This window comes from Pyrgilauda ruficollis, unplaced genomic scaffold (assembly GCF_017590135.1).
Source record: "Pyrgilauda ruficollis isolate IOZ18807 unplaced genomic scaffold, ASM1759013v1 scaffold19, whole genome shotgun sequence".
In the NCBI taxonomy this organism is placed as follows: Eukaryota; Metazoa; Chordata; class Aves; order Passeriformes; family Passeridae; genus Pyrgilauda; species Pyrgilauda ruficollis.
The window spans coordinates 10,553,516-10,568,535 of record NW_024518095.1 but is presented as its reverse complement, the minus strand read 5'-3'; the positions used below and the strand labels follow the sequence as shown (position 1 = coordinate 10,568,535).

At 36.6% G+C, this 15,020-nt stretch overlaps 1 protein-coding gene across 1 annotated transcript in view; it reads right to left on the bottom strand.

The window, feature by feature from the left end:
- Positions 1 to 15,020, bottom strand: part of ACSS3 (acyl-CoA synthetase short chain family member 3) — a 65,994-nt gene that overhangs the window by 27,345 nt on the left and 23,629 nt on the right. The window contains exons 9-10 of the mRNA XM_041465522.1: positions 13,252 to 13,403; positions 8,846 to 8,949 (exon numbers count right to left, since the gene is read on the bottom strand). Coding sequence (XP_041321456.1) covers positions 8,846 to 8,949; positions 13,252 to 13,403 — 256 coding nt within the window. The remainder of the gene's footprint in view (positions 1 to 8,845; positions 8,950 to 13,251; positions 13,404 to 15,020) is intronic.

The window sequence follows — 15,020 nt, the reverse complement described above, 5'->3', positions numbered from 1 at the left end:
ACGGAAAAGAGATATAAATAGAAAATGAAGCAATAATTTTTTAAAGTATGACTAAGATTCATGGATTTATGAGGAAAAAAGGTGACAAAATAAGCTAAAAGTTTTGAAAATCTGAAGTTCCATTTCTCAAAACATTTTGTTTATAAAACAAATATAAACAACTCCATTTTGTTTATAAAGTAATGTATTTTCTGAAAGTGCCTGCATTTCCATGCTTTTTCTTAGAATTGAAGGTCAGAAGAGAAACCAGCAATTTTTTTTTACATTTTCTAAATGCTTTAAGGCATTTGGAGTCATAATGCATCTATTACCATGAATACATATTACACTTATGAAGACCAAATACTTCTATAACAGTTCTATTCTTGTATTGAATTCATTTATTTGAAAACAAAATCAATGCCCAAATCCATTAAAATTCATCCAAGGCTCACTTTCACAATTATCCAATCACAGAATATACTTACAAACTGTGGGGGTTGGTATTATACAAATACACAAGGTATCTGAAGATTTCAAAGCACATTTAAATGAAATCTCCAAAATAAATATATAAAATATAACTGCAAGGAAGGTTCAACTAGCTTAGTTAAGGGTTTGTGGGCCATGACAAATATTAAAACCAAAGCAGAAAATAGCTGGTTATCACTAACTGTCAAGCCAGTAATGAAGCACTAAAAGTTTATGTATTCATTTTGTAAGTACACCAGGGTCCTTTCCCTCCAAATATCATATATGCTCTTATAACGTACATCTTATAAATTGCCTATAGCAAAGTGACAGCCAAGACTAGAGAATAGAAAGCTTTTTAGTTGTATTTGGAAGATGTAAGATGACATGTTTAAAAATGCATTAAGTCAGGCAATGCATTGAATTATATTTTCAGACAAAATAAATTTCAAATTATTTTCTGTGACATCATAACTGATATATGATGAAATACTAAGAGATAAATGAAAAATTAAAAAAGTAATTACACATTTCAGTGGTAACTGTTTACTGGTCAATTGTTTTGAGGAATCTTAATACATTGCACGCATAGTAATACTGCAAGATGGAAAAGACAGTAAAATTACTACTGTGCAAAGTAATTTCAAGTATCTTTATCAGGATCTAATATCTTAGATGCACTCTCTTTCTACCCTCACTTTGAGCAACATAAAAAAGCAGCTGCCATGTGACAGAAAGAGATCAACAAGCTGTAACATCTTCACACTCATACAAACTGGAGGCACTGTCACAGCTCATCTCCTTCAGAGAGATGAGACTGCACTATTCTATTTTAACATATCCATTCCTAAACGTGTCCTCTCATCTTCTTCATTTGCCTAAATGGAACCCAAATATTCAGTGCACACTAAATATTGCCCATGGCTCATCTTCATAACTTAAGACTGCTTTACAGTTCCTTTATTTTCAATCACCTAAATGATATCAATGAAATTCTAAGGAGGAAAACATTTATACTTCATCCATATTAATTCTGTCCCTGACTGCATGTGGAAAGACAATCAGAAAAGATTAAGATTAATAAGCACTGAGAAACTGAAGTCAAATGGGAACAGAAAAGCTTAACACACACTTTTTATCAATTCTAAATTAGAAAATGTCAGCACAAATGAGGCAGACTAGCAGTGGCACAGCTAATAATGAATTTGTATCGACACAGAGGAGGAGCTGACCAGTGGGGAAAAAACAGAGTATAGCCATGAGGAAAAGAGAACCTTCACAGTAATGTGAGGTACAGAGATGCATGTTTGTTTTTTTTTCTTTCACTAGAAGGACATAGTACATTTACTGACTTAACCATGTTCAAATTGCAATAAATTCCATAAATAATTTTTTTTTTTTTTTTTTTTAACCCACAACACTCCAGGCCCAGCATCTGGGTACATTTCCCAAAATGCACTGGACAACTGAAAGCCGTGGAAACAACCCTCAAATGAAAAACATTTTTGGCGGAAAGACACTTTGTGAAATGTGAGACAGTGAACAGCACTGAACATGAAACTGCAATGATTCATTCAAACCAAAAACACCCTAGAGAATATGTATGTAATCCAGACATACATTCTTTGATGTCCGAGGATGAGAAAACCACACAGAACTGAAAGGTCAGTCTCTGCCTTGGCAATGCCCATGGCCACTAAAAAACCCTTTTCCTCTCTCTCCTTCAATAAGGGCAACCAAAAACCTGTTTGAATAGGCTGTCCTAAGATGACATGGAAGGAATGATGACATACTGCTACTAATGATACACAGTCCAAATGCAATTACTAAACAGCAAACAATGGCTTAAACAATCTGTATCTTTCATACCCTTAAAGGACAGAATGCAAGTCTCCAGGGGGAGACATGAAAATGTCACAAATGCCTGTTATAAATTCAGTTATTCAGTAAATAATGATCAGGGGACAGTAAATCAGGGCTGCAGAATCAGCAAAAGTTTCTGCAAGTAATTCCCACTTCTCTATAAGTGTTTGCAGGTTATCAGCTTTCACTAAAAAGATATGATCTGAGTCTTGACAGGATGCAGCATGCACACATCTTGAAAAAGCATGAAAGTAGTTGTGTCTACACTGAGGCACCTGATAACCGAAACCAGGTGCTGGACTTTGGAATAAATTTGTTTCATCTGTTTTATTTCAACTCCAGATTCCTGGTCCCTGTATCTCCAGAACCTAATTTCTGTCACTCAAAAATAATGTCAAGAATTGACTATTTATTGCAAATTAAACAGCCATCCTTTCTTTAGTTTACCTTACCCACTGGCTTTGGGTCTGAGAATTTCATGACATTGAACAAAATCACTGGACTGATTTGCAGTTTTGAATGGGGCAAAGTGGAAGGTAACTGAAGAACAAAATGTGGAATCCAGTTGACAAAAGAGAGATGGAGGTCTACCTTGACAAGGTAATTCATTTAAAGAGCAGTTCTTTAGTGCAAACATGAAAAGGTTAGCTAACAATTTAGTTGCAAAATCCATCTTTCCAGATACTCATAAGAGGGAGATTGTGCACAATGTTGCCAAGGCAACACAATGGAAACTGAAGTCTGGGGACTACATCATGCTGCTTGAAGATCACATTAATAAACTCTTTGATTGCCTCAGAAGTAGTCCACTGAAATATATTCATCTGAGTACACTTATCCATGATTCATATTTTTTACACTGAATTCAATAACATATTTGTACCAGTCCTCATAAAAGTTCTGTATAACCATCATTAAACCACTACATATAATTACGCAACAGCAGAATGTCCTAATAAAAATACTACTAACATACCATTTGCATGTTTTAGAGGTAAGACACAGATAAAGAAAAAGAATAATTTTAAAAATTATGGAGTACATTATTAATTATCTTACAGAACTTGGAGAATTCCTACCAGAAAATTTTATCACACTGTCTCAGAATATCCAATACGATGTGCACTGTAATACAATGTGCAATATAATCTTTGCCAGCAGCCATAATGTATCAAGCACCATTCAGTTTTGTCCTAATGCCTGCTACAGACACCAACTCCTTACTGGATAAGGCAGCCTATTTCAATGAAAACACAAAATGTACACAATCATTTCATAGTTTTGCCTGCAAGTGAGCCCATACTCAGGAAATAGTAGATTATTCCAATTTGAACCTACTACACTTGCACACTCTGTAATTTTCATTTCCATAGTACTCAACTAAAGTTCTATGGAAACACATCTCTTGACTGAGATTTTATGCAAGTCATATTTTATCACTGAATTTTCAGCTTCATTTCTGTTTCATCTGAATTTTCCTATACATCCTCAAAGGCAGAGTCTCAAAATGTTTTTATTTAAAAACATCAAGAGACAAAAACCTCTTTATATCCTATACTGATTATGAAGAAATGGAAATCCGACTTACCATTTTCTCAAAATGCCAAAAGTGATATGACAGAGTTTCATTTTTTAGCTAACATGAAAGCAGCTGAAGATGTTTAACACAAACTTTCAGAGCCTTCTGCTTCCACAGCTCAACCTCCTGGCAGTTTCCTTTTTTTTTCTAGAACTCAAAGCTAGCTCCAAAATCAAAGTAAGCCAAACTCACATTTCTTTGTCTATTGAGGCCCCTCCCTCAGAATGAGGGTAGTCACACAGCAGATACAACTGTGCAAACACTGTGTAGGCTGCTTCAAACAAATTTGGCAAGGCTCTGTAATTTAGTTACCTGCAATACTAAAACAGAGCAACTGTATCATTGCCTTAAAACATAACTACACAGAGAGAGAGAAAGCAAGGTCCAAAATGTGCATTCCACTTCCCATTCAGAAAAAAAATCACAAAATATATGTAAATAAGACCAGAAAATGTATCTCTCTGAAAAAAAAAAAAAAAGAAAAATCTTTTTTTTTTTTTACACGGAATTTAACACTTTTGGGATATCTTGGGGCAGGATACTCTTCTTTCTCTATTTAATGTCTGCAAGACTGGAATAACTGTACTTACTTCACAGGGATGTCAAAAGTATTAATTTCTTGAGTTTGCACAACGACTTTGAAGATGAAAATTGCTATTGAAGTGCAAGTGTCAATTTGTATAAATAAGCAAAAACTTAACACCTGCACCAACCCAAACAAAACTCTCCTCTCTCCAGGTACAGTTGAGCATAGGATCAGAGGATCAGAAAATAACATTCTTTCATCCACTGTCATATCTCAAAAGAAAACACCAAGTTCTTCCCAGTCCTTACTGCCTGAAATCTTCCTTGCCACTCACTGATCCTGTGACTTATATTTCACAGTTTCTAAGATGTGCTTACGAGACTTGTAACACAAATATTAACATTTAAAATGAGTGTTATTGATGAAGACATACTGACACAAATCAGTTTTAAGCAATCAGCTTTTCCAGGTGTAGCTGCTTTGAAGTCCCTTAAAGAAAGCTTTCTTCTGTTTCAAAGTACTGTTTCAATTCACAGTGATTTCAAATACACACCACCTAACCCTAACCCAAATCTTTCAATAACAAATTAAACAAATCCAAAAAATTTCTTTTTCCACACTGATTTATTTCTAGTTATATATATGGCAAAGGGGGCAAGTGCTTTGAAGACATCTTATTAAACCTGAAGAAGGAAGTGGTTAACACTCCTATTTTATAATACTTTTGTCAGCCTTTTGTTTCCCCCATACTCATTTCCATCTCCAAATGATGACTCAGTCACTTCTCATCTCTACAAAACTCTTTTCCTTACCTTTCTCAGTCATTAACAAAGGAATAGAAATTACCCCATTATGCAAGAAACACTATTTACCCAGATACTTCTCCTCCTCCTCCATCTTCTGCTTTAGCCTCAGCTCAAAGAGCCAACATAACTGCCTAAGTAAGATATACAGTTTTCAGGCAAAATTAAATGTCAGAATTTCTCAGAGTTTTGCAATGCTCTTGTTTTGGAAGAATGCAGATAAATATCAGCTTTGGGAATAAGTACCAATTTGTCAGACTAGTAAAAGGTCAAAAGCATTTTCATATGTAGAAGTAAGTCAGAAACTTTCAATCTGAGGTACAACAAAACAGCAATTTACAACGTCAGCTACAATTAAATGGCAAAAAAAAGATAATTCATTTGTTATAAAAAATGCATTTTAAAAACTTATTAGTTCTACATAACACAGATAATAATTTCAACTTCCTCCTGACAGAAGTGATTAGGGTTTTTTTATTGTGCTTTTAGCATGCCATTTTTTATTTTGGAGATAGTTCAAAAAATTGTTATTTCTGAATCTGTGTGTCCTTATTCTGTCATCAGTCACTAACCTTGCCTATTTCTAACAAATTAAACAGCCAGTTATCTATTCTGTAAAATATTTCATATTCAGTACATACACCCTTAACCTCATGTACTGAAATCCAATAGTGTTTGGTTGAAATGGCTTTCCAGCACAGATATCCACTTTCAACATTTTGACAAGTGACAGATAAGGATGAACATGACAGAACTGCTTGTTTCTCCACAATTACTGGCATTTATTTTGTATTCTGTTAAAGCAGAGGTGAGTGAAGAGCAGAAGGGAAGTCTGCTTTCACCTGCAGCAATGACTGCTGTGCTCCAGGACCCGGGAGTCCTGGTGGATGACAAGGTGACCATGAGCCTGCAGTGCCCTTATGGCCAGGAGGGCCAGTGACACCCTGGGGTGCATAGGGAAGGATGTGACCAGAAGGTTGAGCAAGGTGATCTTCTCCCTCAGCTCAGCCCTAGTGAGGCCACATCTGGAGTCTTGTGTTCAATTCTCCACAGTTTAAGACAAGGAAAGAGTACAAGCAGCAGGTCCTGCCAGGAAACCTGCTCCAGCATTGGCTCCCCTTTACATGGATCTACAGATCCCTAGCAGGAGCCTGATCCAGCACTGGCCTCCCACAGGATCAAAACTTCCTCTCAGGCATCCACTTGCTATGGTGTGGGTCTCCTTCATGGGCTGCAGGTGGATCTCTGCCTCCTGTGGACCTCCATGGCTTGCAGGGGGCAGCTGCTTCACCATGGGTTGCACCATGGGCTGCAGAGGAATCCCAACTCCAGCATCTGGAATGCTCCTCCCCCTCCTTCTGCACTGACTTTGGTGCCTGCAGAGTTGTTTCTCTCACATGTTCTCACACCGCTCTTCTCTGGCTGCAATTACAGCTACACAATAACTTTTTTTTCCCCTCATTTTTGAATATGTTATCACATATTACCATGTTACCACCATTTCTAATTGGCCCAAGCATGACTAGCAGCACATACATCTTTGGAGATGTCAGGGATTGACTCTGCCAGACATGAAGGAAGCTTCTGATAGCTTCTCACAGAAGGCACCCCTGTAGGCCTTCTTGGGAGGCATCCAGTATTTACACACACTGAAGAACTTTTAGCCAGACTTCTCAGTGATGCCCACTAACAGAACAAGAGGCAATAGGCACGAACTAAAACCAGGATAGCCCAAAAAATCCATCTGAGCCCAAAAAATATGCGTTTACTGTAAGGGCAGTCAAACACTGGCCCAGGCTGGCCAGAGAATCCCCATCCATGGAGATACTCAAAACTGGACATGATCTCGGGCAACACTCTCTCTGACTCTGCCTGAGAAGGGGAACTGAATTAAATGAGCTCAAGAGGTCCTCATTAACCTAATGACTCTGTGATTCTTGCTTCCTTATCCCTTGAAATTCAGTTCTTTGACAGGAACTGAATTAGTACATTTTTTCTTTCAGACTGAAAGCCTCATTTTCATTCAACAGCTCACATTTCCACACAAATCACTTGGGTCTTCACTCTAATCAAATTATTAAATGCTCTCAAACAATGTATTTGAAAGGGCCTTAGTTCACTAAGTCATGGTACAATTTAATTTAAGAGCACGCCCTGAATATACAAATCAAGAAACACACTGTAGTCTGAGCTGAGTCCTGGTCTTCTTTGAAAAATGTCTAAAACACAGTCTCACCTCTACACGGTGTAAGTGCTATTATATCCATATGGTTAAAATCTCTCATTGATATCTATATACTTGAGATACATCTGAAAGAACACTATAACATGAAAATTTTGCACTAAACATATGCAAAAGCTATAGCAATTTTATATGTAATATATATCTTTATATCTGCACAGACAGATAAAAACACATGCAAAATTACATACAGTAACATTGATTATTGACAGTTCAGTGATTTATCAAAGACATTTGCTCTTTTAGCCCTTTTCAGTTAATTTCTCATTCAAGCCTGCCTACAGATGTTAGGAGCATAGCGAACTGAACGAAACAGACGTCTTTTGCCTTGATCAGACGTCTTTTGCCTTTAATCAGCTAATCAGCAGATTAAACCCAGTTTAAATAAAAAATGACACTACTATCTTTCAGAATTTTTTCAGTATTTATCTAAGATTGTGGTTTGGGTTTTTTTTTAATTAAAAAATGCATTTTAAGCATCCTTAACTTATTTAATTGCATAATATATAGACGAAATAACAGTTTCTCACTTTCTCTCTAATCGTCTATAGCTTCTATTTAATCTATCATGAGAGAACCTCAGAAGGTTTTTCTTTATAGAGAAAGAGACCACACATCTTAAATCAATGATCCACAGAAAACACAAGAGGTATTTCTTGGAAGGGAGCAAAGAAGGCAGGCAGGCAGGCAGGAGCTTTTGTAATACATTTCCACCATTTAATCAGCAATGGTGTAAGAAGCAAAATCCAAACTTAAGCTTCTAATAGTGAAATTTAAAGACATATGAATTCACAGTTATAAGGAGATACATTTGATCAAGTCTTAATCCAGGATTCAACTATGATTTTTGCAAAGTTACCCATAGATTGGTACTCTGATTCCTTCATTGCACTGAAACAAATAGGAAACATTCTAAAATAATCACTAGAAGGTGGATGACATCCATACAGAACAGTATTAAAGACCAAGGAGTCTACTCTATACAGCAGATTGTTTGTTTTTAATTACACAAATTATATATGCAAAAAACTTAGGTTTAAGCCTTAAATAGTAAACATTCTGTCACACAACCATCACACATGCAAACAACATAAAACACACCTGGAAAAATACTGATACAAAATTCTTTTTTTAAACATGGGTACCAGAAAATACCATCTTTTTTTATATAGCTTTTACAAATGTCACATTTTTCTAAAAATACCCTGAAGTCACTTTTCAGACCACCTCCAAAAAACATTCTTTCTGCTTGAATATTTTTTTTTTTGACATGTATTTACATGTTCCTTGCAAGAAAAAACAATTTTACCTTCAGACTCAGGAAACAAGTCTGAAAATACTCTCATCACTGTATTTTACAAAGGGTATTTTAAACCACTCACCAGTTTGCCACCAGTGGTCCAAGACAGGTACCTTGAAGACTCTTTTTGCCCATTCTAGCGTGTCCACATCACAGTGCTCACCAGCTACAAACATCATTCTGAACCTTTAAATAAAAATAAAGTCTGTATCTTGATCTGGATGTGGAAAGGAAAACAAGATAACGAACACAATAAATGTCTCTGGCCATTGTCTAAGATCAAGGGAAAAGACAAAGGAGGACTTTTAGTTTTTGTTTTCTCTTTCCTTCTAAGTAGCAACTAGAATATTTGCAGCATTAATTTAAACTACTTAATACTTCATAATGAAAAATAAACTTTATCTGCTGAATGCAAAGACTTTGGGAGACCAGAGGCAAGCAACTGTCAATTGAAGTAAAAAAAAAAAATTAAATGCTCTGTACACAGAAACTAGGTAGGTATCTTTGTTAGCACTGCAGTACAATCTCCCACAGCCAGATGCACGTCACTAACATTTTGTTTCCCTTTAAGTCTTTCCTCAGTGCATTTGGAATGAAGACAACTACTGAACACAGGACTTCACTCTTGTCCTTCAAAAGTGGACACAAACTGCACTGATTTTGTAAAACCAGTGAATTTGTAGCCACAAAAAGAGAGAATTCCTAGAACTGGTCAGTATGACACAAATTTCACTTCAAAGGGTTATCATTTAGAAACACTATGAGTTTCATCTTTCCATGGAAATTAAATCCAGAAAGCAAATTAGACAAACACCAAGAACATATAAGAGTTACTGAAAAGTTAAGATATCTTGTTATCCTCTGAGCCAAAAGCAAAATTCCACTCTTGTGAATTGCCAGCTTTAATAATCAGATTTAATAATCTGCAGGCTAAAGATCAACTTTATGTTATGAGAAGAAAAATTAGCTCTTTGGCAAACTTAAAGCACAAAACCATCAAAAAGAGTATCAGAGCAAAGTGCCTCAAGTCTAAGCAAAAAAATCATGGAATTATTTTCTCCTCTCAAACAGTATAGCAAAACGAGGGATGGCAATGGCTATGAAATGTCCCACTGAACAATTTTTTAAAAGCCCACTTAAAACATCAAAGTTTGTAAGTCACCTGTTACTGCAACCATCTACCCCTGCAATGCAGTTAATTAAGAAGAAAGGTCCTAAAGTTTCTCTGTTAAATACATGTCCTCAGCTGCTCTGAAAACCTAAATTCCTAACATGAAATTCAGTACAATCAAGCTTTTAGGCCCTATACAGTAGTTCAGCAGAATGGACTTCAAATGTCACGACAGATCAATGTTCCTAAGGATCCTGAAGCAAGAAATATTGTTCAACATAGTACACATTCATTTCCATCCCTGAACAGATTTTACCTTGAATATGAGAATCCAAGCATTGGATGTTTGGGTGACAGAGTCACAGACTGAGACACAAGAACACAACTGCAGCTCAGCTCCACAAAGGCTGCTCATGAGCACAGTTCAGGACTCCACCAGGACAAGCCATGTACCCTCAACAGCAGCACAGAGTAGGGGGCAGCAGGCAGAAGTGCATTACATACTTCAATTTTAAGAAGTTCTGGGTCTTAATCACATATCCTCCTAGCAGCATGTGGGAAATGTCAATTCTATGAGAAAATATTTCCTCCAAATAGTTTTGAATTTGCTACTTTAATTTCACATCCTCTTGAATGTGAAATGCTCCTGCATTACGAGACAGATAATGGAAGTTTCTTATCTACTTTATATTCATTATTTCTGCACAGTGTTTATGCACTCTCATATTTCTTTCTAAAGTCCATTGTTATCTGGCATCAGATGAATAACCGAGAATCTCTAAATGCTCTTGATATAAAATTGCAAAACATTCTCAACTGATCAAAAGCCAAGCAAGCAAAGTAGACTATGGGACACAAATGGCAAATTACTTGTACGTTAATCTGAAATGATGAGTTGTTGCCACATTTCATGCAACTTGTCAATTGTTTGGAAATTAGAACAATCTAGCTTACAACAATTATGTCAACTGCAGGATGAAGTGTGATTCCAAATATGGGAAGAGTTAATAGCTTGGTATGGAGCTACCTTTTGAAGAGGAGAATGGATTCAAAGAGCTGAATATGCTTAGGTAGACAAAGCTCATGGAATTTGGATGTTACTTCTTTTTCCAACACGACAGGCAGCAATGCTCAGCAGCACTGGATGTTATCAAAAGCTATGTCTTTAGAGCTCTATAAATATGTGGTTGAACAGGGCTTTTGACCCGCAGTACCAAAAACTAAACATCTGTTTTACCATTAAGCATGAGCTGTGTTTTAGACATAGGTGGCATTTTGTGTCAAAAGCAAAGAAATTTCAAGATTTGGCTCCAGTAGACATAAGAAATTTAAAGCATACATACTAGAACCTTTGGAAAACTAATATATATAATTATGTGCAGAGGCCAGTGATGCCACCAACATCAACTCTTAATAGAAATTTATTTCAATTATGTCATTTCAAAAGAACACAAGTTTGTTTATAATTCAATTTACTCATGTAAATCAAATGCTCCGTTAGGTACGGAAGCTGGCATTGCCTGCCACTTCTTTTCTTCATCAGTAACTGTCTTTTTTAACATTATTTTTTTAAAGTGACAATGACCTTTACCATTTATTTAACACAACTTTTCAGAAACAAAATGTACCATGGTGGAAACCTCTTTCATGACTGCATTCCTGGATGCAGTCTCGAAAGTAAGACTCTGTTTTAGTGCATGTAGCAGAAAGACATTTCAAAGATTCTTCACTATGTAGCAAAGAAGAAAGCATCATAGATCAAGTAAATGAACTAAAAGTAAGACTGCTTTCAAACTGAATCAGACAGAATTCACTTGACCTTGAAGAGAAAAGTAACATCCAAACCCAAATACTTCCCTAGAATGGAAATTTTAATCACTTGATAGACTTTCTTAACAACTGTACCTACTAGACATTAAATGCTGCATTAGAGGGTTTAGTAAAGACATCACATCCCAGCGAACTACATGGTCCAAAGCTGAGTGAATTATGAGACAACTAAAGCTGCACACAAGTGGAGAAACTCATTTGATATGACTGAATAGGAATGATGAAATAACTCCTTATATCTGTGGCAACAGATACTGCAAGGAGACTCTTATCTAGAATTCTCATCTGGCCAGAGAATGTGACAACTTACAAAGCAGGTAGGTAAGCAGATTTCCCATTAAATGAATACTTTAAAGACAAAGTAATTGCCTAAGAAAAGCCAAGAAACAGCAATTAAATTTTCTAGAATCTGAATCACTTTCTTGTCAATAAATGCCATACGACAACATTGCATTAGTGTCTCAAATGAGCTTCTTTCTTATTTCAAGGAGGAGTAAGAGCTGACAATAGCAGTCAAAATAGATGGAAGAAAAGTAATAAGCTTGCAATGAATACCTCAAGAAAAAACCCAGCTAACTAATAATAAACTTTTCTGAGCAATTAAGAATGTGGAGGTCTAATGAAGCTTTGCTTCTCTTTGAACATGTGTGGCAATAGATGTTCTTGTGACTGAATACTGCCTATACAGTCTGACACAGTCCCTGTTTGATGCTGAGCAAATCATTCAACTTCAAGATTAGATGTGGTCTAAATCCACATATTTTTCATTTTTAGAATGTTTATCATAAGATACAGAAACTTGGTCTGTAGAAGTATTGAACACTCACAAATCCAAGTTACTATGAGAAGCATTGCATAAATATAATGCTAACACTACATTTTAACCATATAATACTACAACCTTTGAAACAGTGGTATTTCGGTGGCTCAGTCTAGATATTCAAAACTAACAGAAGACTTTGACCTTAATCTCTCTTTGACTCAGCTTCCCATCTGCAAAATACAGATAATACCACTCTCTCACCTCACAGGGGATTTATGAGGATGAACTCAGCCAAGACTTTGAAGCACACTGATAGCATAGTGATAAGCACCTTAAAAGCAGTACAAGGCAGCAAATAGTGCTTTGGACACGTAATCATAAACAGCAACGAAGTTTTGGAGGAGCAACCAAAACATTGACTAGCTTCTGATTAAATAAACACTAAAGACCCTGTGACCTTAACAAAATGAGAGGTCATGCAGAAAAAGCAGTATGGGATGACATAATCCAAGACTGTATTACAGAGTATAAGCACAGGGGAGTAAAGTAAAAATGGGAGAGGAATCCTAATTCAGCTCTTAACATTAGAGTCATAGACTTTTAAACAGCTTTCATCTCCTCAAAACTATCAGTAGAATTTACAAGCAAATATGTGTACACCTAAATTTTCAAGAATAGATTAAAATGGCACTCTCTGGGGGTGGGCAAAACCTCAGATACTCTGTTACCCTTAGTTCATGCAGCCTGCTTCTGGAAAAAAACTTCCAGTGTATCCTTACTTCACCTTTTCAGCGAGTACTGCTTTCCTAAGGCTGCCTCAGGGTCCTGCTGACGGATTGCTCTAATTGCAGTTGGTGAAGTAAAGAAGGCAGCTACTTCATGCTCTGCTAGCACACGGAAATAGGCACCAGCATCTGGCGTTCCCACAGGCTTCCCCTACAGAGAGAATAATTTAAAATGTCACAGGATAAAAATACCTCATAATTCCTTGACAGTTCAAGCCTTGAGCACGTAACAGTAGTGGTAGCACAGCAACAGAAGTAATTTCAAGTAAGACTTCAAAAGAGGCTTTGTTAAAAATAATAATACTGTGAATGTATCCACTTGTAGAAATAAATTCACGAGCTTTGGGAACCATGCCTTACATGAACACAGCACATACTAGTTACTACTTAGAAAATTAGCACAAACAGACATGCAAATGAAAAGACAGACACAAAGATACGTTATTCCACTGGCAGCAGAGAGAGTCATGTCTACATCATGTCTGCATCTCTACCCTGAGATGCAGTTTAGAAAACACCCACACTCCCTCTGAACAAGGAGTCTCTGGACACAGTGGCACTGCAGCTATATTCCCATGCACAGAGAGCTTTTTCTTACCTAGAAATTCTTCTCAAATCTGGAAATATTCCCACTTAGCTGCTTACAACTGACTTTTTGGAACCTTCATGCTAGCCCACACAAAGCCTGGAGAGATCCTGAAGGGCCCTATTCTGTTTTCGAGTGCTACCAGACTGTGGTCTGGTTTGGGGTTGGGTTTTTCTTGAGCTAAGGGCATAGTCAAGAGAACTGCAAACAGAAGTAATCATTTATGACAAATTGTTCAATGGTAAGTAATCCTAATAAAAATAACCAAGAATACTTTTTTGTGGTGTTGAAAATACGATAAACAGTCAGCACAGAATCATATAGTCACAATCTTACTGTAAGTGTAATTACCACAGTGCATGAACTGCTCCATACATATTCTGAAATTAGAAGGTGATGTTAATGTAGAATGATTTTTAGCTCCACAGGTATCACCATAACCTTTTCACTAGAAAGGCCACACTTAGAAGATGAACTTTGACAGAGTGCACAAGTCAAGAGACACACACCCTCCTGCATCCACCTGGGCCTGAACACTGGCAAGAGCACTCATGAACCATTAATCAGATTCAAAGAACACAGGACAGCCAAGGCTGGACGTGTACCAGTGGTTTTGCAGCTTTATGGTGAGATACTGCTCCTCAAAAAGAGGAGCACCACAAAAGATTTTTAAAAATAAGACAAAACAGAATGCACAACTGAAAAGCCATTTTTTAAAAAATTATTAAGCAGGCAGTAAGAAAAAAAAGGAGAGAAAATAAATTTCCAGCCCAAGTAGAAGAGTAGTATAATCAACACCAAAAGCCCTCTTTCTGCAATTAGCCTATTCTTTATTATCAAAAAGAAATGCAAAATGATGCTTACTTAAAAAGTGAGTTATGTCCTTTTTCCTGTCAGATAACACACAGTACCCAGACTGTCTTGAAGCATCTCCCTAGCAGACCACTTCATCACAACTTTCATGTGTTCATCAGTATTTGCTCATGAGCCTGTTTGTTCAAGTTGACACTCTCTCCCTGTAATATTCACTATACCTGCAGATCTCTAGGCACCTGGTTAAGAGTTCAAGCCCACATCCCTAGGGTTAAAACAAATAGCCTCAGACTCTGAAAAAGACCAAATTGCCACAAGCTTCTCATTAAGTAATTATGTACTTGAATTAGTATCAGTCATCTTGGACAC